The sequence below is a fragment of the Sparus aurata genome, chromosome 12 (assembly GCF_900880675.1).
Source record: "Sparus aurata chromosome 12, fSpaAur1.1, whole genome shotgun sequence".
In the NCBI taxonomy this organism is placed as follows: domain Eukaryota; kingdom Metazoa; phylum Chordata; class Actinopteri; order Spariformes; family Sparidae; genus Sparus; species Sparus aurata.
This window is the reverse complement of record NC_044198.1, coordinates 26862018-26868017: the sequence shown is the minus strand read 5'-3', so window position 1 is coordinate 26868017 and position 6000 is coordinate 26862018. Positions and strand designations below refer to the sequence as shown.

The 6000-nt window shown below is 44.6% G+C and overlaps 1 protein-coding gene across 1 annotated transcript in view; it reads left to right on the top strand.

The window, feature by feature from the left end:
* Positions 1-701: 701 nt before the first annotated feature.
* The window catches only part of LOC115592211 (zinc finger SWIM domain-containing protein 6-like), a 41373-nt gene continuing 36074 nt past the window's right edge, over positions 702-6000 (top strand). Inside the window, exon 1 of the mRNA XM_030434768.1 lies at positions 702-1706. Coding sequence (XP_030290628.1) covers positions 1280-1706 — 427 coding nt within the window. The 5' untranslated portion in view covers positions 702-1279. The remainder of the gene's footprint in view (positions 1707-6000) is intronic.

Sequence of the window (6000 nt, the reverse complement as noted above, 5' to 3'; positions counted from 1 at the left end):
TTCTATAATCTGGGAGATGAAACTTTAGACAGTTTGAGGGTTTAAAATCAGTATTAAAGGAGCACTCTGTAGTTTTAAGGAAGAAATGTTAATGAGAAGAGAAATAAATCTTCACTGATTTTTATTTTTTCCGCCTAACCAAAGTAAATATTCAAACACTCTTCATCTACATGAATTAACTGAATAAACAAACTGACTTTAAAGGTGCACAATGGAGTTTTGGGGAAGTAATCACTAAAAAATAAAGTAAACAAACAAACTCTCTTTGTCCTAATGACTAATCAAACTGAATAAACAACATTTCATATAGTTTTACTTACTTAGAATATGAGTAATGTGAGTTCAGACTGCCAGGTTGTGACACAAAAGTCTTATTTGGTTTTATAACATCAGAAAACACCTGGAAGTGTTTCACGTGTCCTTTAATCCATATTATATTTCAAACTAAGTGATCAGATGTGACTTAGAAAAAAACATTTACAGCTAATTTATCTTATTTATAATCTGCTAGATGTCACTTTTACAATTTTATAGATCTTAATTCAAACTCTCTTTGTTTTCATGACTGAATGAACAACATTTCATACAGTTTTGCTTTGTCTATATGTGGCGGACCCTGCCACCTTTCTGGCTTCGAACAGTGTTGTGGGACTTTATTTACAGCTTGTTTATTCACTATCATTATCATTACTACCTCATTAACATCATAAATATTAAAGTTTATGTTCTGAGACGTCACAGTGGAGGAGTGCAGAGTGACCCTGCTTTTATGTCTCACAATAAGTTGTGTTGTCTTTAAACGCACCACATTCCAGCGGACCTTTAAACGTCACACAGGGCGGTGCTGCGTTCACTGCCCCCTCCCCCCAAACCACGAGGCTCCGGTGTTGACAGGCCGATCACCGCCCATATTCAAGTCCGGCTTTTCTGCTCCGCCAGCGGGGAGACAAAGCCTCTCTCTGCCCCCTGGAACACCTCGGAAAGGGGACATGGTGGTTCCTCCGACGACCCCCTTCCTCCGAGCCTTTCTCTGCGGCCTCACAAAGGATTAGCGGCCGTGCGGGAATTCCGCCCTCCGGTCGTTATGTAGCGGAGCTAGCCGGACAGACCCCGCCTTCCCTCCATTTGTCAACAAAGGGGTTTGACAGGCCCGGAGAAGCCCTGCCCCCATGTTTCCATAAAGCACGGCCAGCAGTCGGAGCCGTGCGAACCTTCTCCTTCCCGTCCCGGTTCATGTGGAGCGTTGACTTCCTCCGTCGCCGTTAAAAGCGGAGCTATCATGGCGGAGCGCGTACAGCAGCCCCCGGCCAAGCGGCTCTGCTGTAGACCGGGATACAGCTCGACGTGTCGGCAAGGCCAGCGGGCCGCGGGGGCTCCGTGCGGCGGCGGCGGCTCGGCGTCCAGCGACGCGAGCAAAACCCAGAACCCGGAGTCCCTGCTGGACATCGCGGCGAGGAAAGTCGCGGAGAAGTGGCCGTTCCAGCGGGTGGAGGAGCGTTTCGAGCGGATCCCGGAGCCCGTTCAGCGGCGGATCGTTTACTGGTCTTTCCCGAGGAGCGAGCGGGAGATCTGCATGTACTCGTCGTTCAACACCGGCGGGGAGGAGATCGGAAGTAGCGGGGAGAGCAGCGACGAGACGCGGCTGCCTTTCCGCTGGGGCATCGCTCTGCTGGAGAGCGGCTGCGTGGACAACGTCCTGCAAGTCGGTGAGTTGATGTACCGGGACCGGGTGGGCTGAGGGGGCAGGTTCGGTCCAGATTCACAGAATCACACAACAACACGAGCAGTTTATTATAGGTGGAGATAAAGTGACAGGGTCGGACAGACAAAGGGGGAAGCGGGCGGACACACAGGCGACAATGGGGCTTTAAATCTGCGGATGCATGAATGGGAATGTGTGACTGCCGGGGCATTTAAATCCTCTCCGCTCGGGGGGCAGTTTGAATGTGAGATGTGGCGCACAAAGAGCCCCAAATCCACTAATTGCGTTTAAAAGAAGAAGGAAAAAAAAGTCAAGCTGTGGCGTTAACAAAGAAGGATTCCCACATTTCCACAGCAGCAGAGAAACTTCCACAAAATACAGAAAAAATATGAGTAACGTGAGTTCAGACTGTCAGGATGTGACACAAAAGTCTATTTAAAATGGTTTTATAACATCAGAAAACACCTGGAAGTGCTTCACGTGTCCTTTAATCCATATTATAAATCAAACTAACTGATCAGATGTGACTTTAAAGCATTTAAAGCTCTTTTTCCTTATTTCTCGGTAATTTTGAGGAAGTAATGTTCATCAGAAGAGAAAGATCTTTATTCAAACTCTCTTTGTTTTCATTTAATACAGTTCAACTTTGTTTACATGTGGCGGACCCTGCCACCTCTCTAGCTTCACACAGTGTTCTGGGACTTTATTTTCCTCTGAGATCAGCGTGTTTATTCACTTATAGATACTAAAATTCTGAGTTTTAAAACTACATTGTGACCCTTTTTTAATAAATTAGGCTAACATGAGTTCGGACTGTTAGTTTGTGACACAAAGGTCTTTTAAAATTGGGTTTATAACATCAGAAAACACCTGGAAGAGCTTCACGTGTCATTAATCTATATTATATATCAAACTAACTGATCAGATGTGACTTAGAAAAACAGTTAAAGCTTATTTTTGTTATTTATAATCTGCTGGATGTCACTTCAGACAGAGCGTGACCCTTTTTTTAACTAATGTGAGTTCAGCTGAAGGAGCTTCACAGGTCTGAATCCTCCAGAATAAATGGAATGAATTGATCTGATGTGACTTAAAGAGGAATGAAACCGTGTCTGCTTTAAGGTCAGTTTGTTTAATCAGTCGTGAAAACAAAAGAGAGATTGATTATTCAGTTTCTCATGAACATTTCTCTCTCAGAACTCTTTAAGATGCTTGTTCAGCATCAGAAAACTCCTGGAAGTGCTTCACGTGTTCTAAATCCAGATCATGAATCAAATTAATTGATCTGAAAAAGCATTTAAAGGCATTAAAGCTCATTTTTCTTCTTTAAAAACCACAAATTCTTGCCAGGACAGCACTTAAACACTGAGCCCGACATTTTTTGTAATAGAATCAGTTCCTAAATGATTACATGAAAAGTTATTGAGTAATACGGGAAGCGTTCTGTGTTGGGTTGGGTCTCAACCGACGCACATTTCATCTGAATGAGCTGTTCTGTGCGGTGTTGGTGTTGCTGGACGTGATTGTGCAGCATGTTGCGTCTTTGTCATCCTCAGATTATTGTTGTTATTTAGATGTTTCGTCGTCTGTGTGTGTGTGTGTGTGTGAGAATATCTGCCGAGCGTCTCAGTGTGTCGGCTTGTTTACAACCTGCTGGAAGGAGAAACAGGAACACATGTGCTGAACTGACTGACAGCTGCTGGAGAACCACGACTTCTCTCCACCGACAACACACGTCGATGTAACATATGTGGGGTTTATTTTTGTCATTTAGTTGTAATTTTCTCACTCTGTCCTGCTCAGAGACCTCTTTGAGATTTTAATCACCCAGCAGCAGCAGCAGCACGTATCAAATGCCCGGCATTCCCATTGTGAGTTTGGCACTTTGTTCCTATTTTCATGTTCATTTGTGTCTTTTCAAGCTTCCCGTCGCCTCCTTAAAGGAAGGCAAACAAAAGCGTCTTTTCACTCCCCTGTTAAGTAGAAGAGATTTGGAAGGAGGAAGCGTATTGAGCACAGCGATTCTTTTTAAACGGGCCGTGATTCACACCAGTCTGCAGCCAATTGGTTCAGGTTTGTGTCTTTGTGTTCATGCGCGACCGGAGAGAGAAGAGACGACCCGAGAGCTCTCTGGGAAGCCGAGTCGAAGGAGAGATAGCTCACTTTAATTCAGTTTGCTGGGCTTTATCGCGGCCAGCCCGGAGCGTCTGTCACCTGTGAGCTGCGCAGACTCGGGACACCTTCTCAGGGATTCGCTGAGGGCTGTAATCCCATTACTCTGCATGGTTAATTTGAATTGTAATGCAATCTGAACAGTTTCTGCATGACCCGTCCCTCTTCCCCAACCCCCCCACAACCTCTAAATGCAGGAGGCTCATGTGGGCTTTGTGAAGGGCCACAGGGGGAATACACACACACACACACACACACACACACACACACACACACACACACACACACACACAGCCAAAACATGAGGCCTATATATTCCCAGATATTGGGAAATGTTTCTGCAGGGGAGAAACAGAATCTGGGAGAGCGAGGGGGCTCGATCTGCATGCTTACAAAGAGGAATAACAGTAGTGCACACACACACACACACACACACACACACACACACACACACACACACACACACACACAGAGGGAGGGTTTCTCTCTTGGCTGATTGCACCCCGGCCTGGAATTTGCTGGAAAAATAGAGCCAAGAAGTGATAAATAAAAGATGTAATCTCCCCATGTGTGGGCTGCACCAGAGGAGGGAGGGTTTCTCACTGCAGACCTTGAGGAAATGAATTGGCACACATGAGCTGTGGACCCTCGCACTCCACAACAAACCCTCACTGTTAATCAGCGCAAAGATAAAGGACGCCATTTTTTTTGTTCTTCTTTTCTTACAAGAGCAAACACTGCAGCTCCTCCGGTTCAGACCGGAGGGCTGCTTCATCCCCCCTGTTGTAGCCAATATCATGTCTGCGGGTGAAGTTATTGAGCTGCGAGGTGGACGACCAGCACCGGAGAAATAAGTGAAGTGTGCTGCTGCTTCAGGTGCACTCAGGGCTGCCGGCGGTTTAATACCAATATCTACTTCAGTTGTTTAGCAGAACGCTGCAACTCTGTTTTGATCTGAAGCTCCAGAAATGTTTTGTGGACGACGAGAAGCAACATAAAATGGCTCCAGACGGCTCATCCGGTGTAATCCCAGTTTCTGGAAGTCCCGAGATCCCAGTTTGATTTGAAAACAGGTTATTTACAGCCTCGACTCGTGGCTGAACTCGCTCCCTGACTTCAGACGGACAGACTTTTAGCTGAGCAGCTGTAAATAACGTCTTCTTAAATCACGTTAGGTCACTAAAGTCATTAGGATTCATCCTCTGGGGACGATGACAACACACACCCGCCTCGTGTGTTTGTATTTATTATTGTGGCTCATGGGTAGAGTCAGACTTGTTATTGGAAGGTCGCTGGTTTGATTCCCCTGGTCTACATGTCAAGATACTGAACCTGAACTGCTCCTGATGTGCTGGTCGGCACCTCGCATGGCAGCAACCACCATCAGTGTATGAATGTATGAAATTACTGTAAGTCGCTTTGGACGAAAGCGTCTGATAGACGCCCTGAATGTAAATATGTTTACAAAATTTAAAGGAAATCCATGAAGTAGTTGTTGAGATGTTTCAGTTTGCAACCAGCAGGACTTCCTGATTGTTCCTGATTGTTCTAACTGGAGTTTCACTTTATGTTTATCGTGGCCTCAAGAATTCACAATGACGCTCACGGGTCGATACTCTGATTATTATTATTATTATTATTATTAAGTCCAGGAGACAGAAAACGATATTTGGGACTGATATTAATTTGGATGGTCATTGTAACCACTGAATATCAGCTCCAATAATTAATCAATCCATCCCTTTATAATGATATCATTGTGATATCTATAGAAATGTGTAAAAGCTCGGTTAAATTCATGTTTAACTTGTTGTTTATTGTGTCTTTTGTGTCTTTAAATACTTGAATGACACTCAGAGAGGGAGGTGGAGCGAATAATCTCACGCCATGATAAAATTTTCTGTGTTATGAAGCAAGAATGGAAAGAAATGGAACTGATGTAAGAGGTGTTTGTTTTATTTACACAATACTTAACTTTTTTATATCACGTCATCAACAATATCAGCATATCGTCACACAATTTGTTCTGGTTAAGACATAAATTCCAGAATCGTGGTCGAAGCCTAACTGCTTTTCCATGCAATCCCAAAAAACACTTCAGGAGTTGATGCGAGGCTGCGATGACC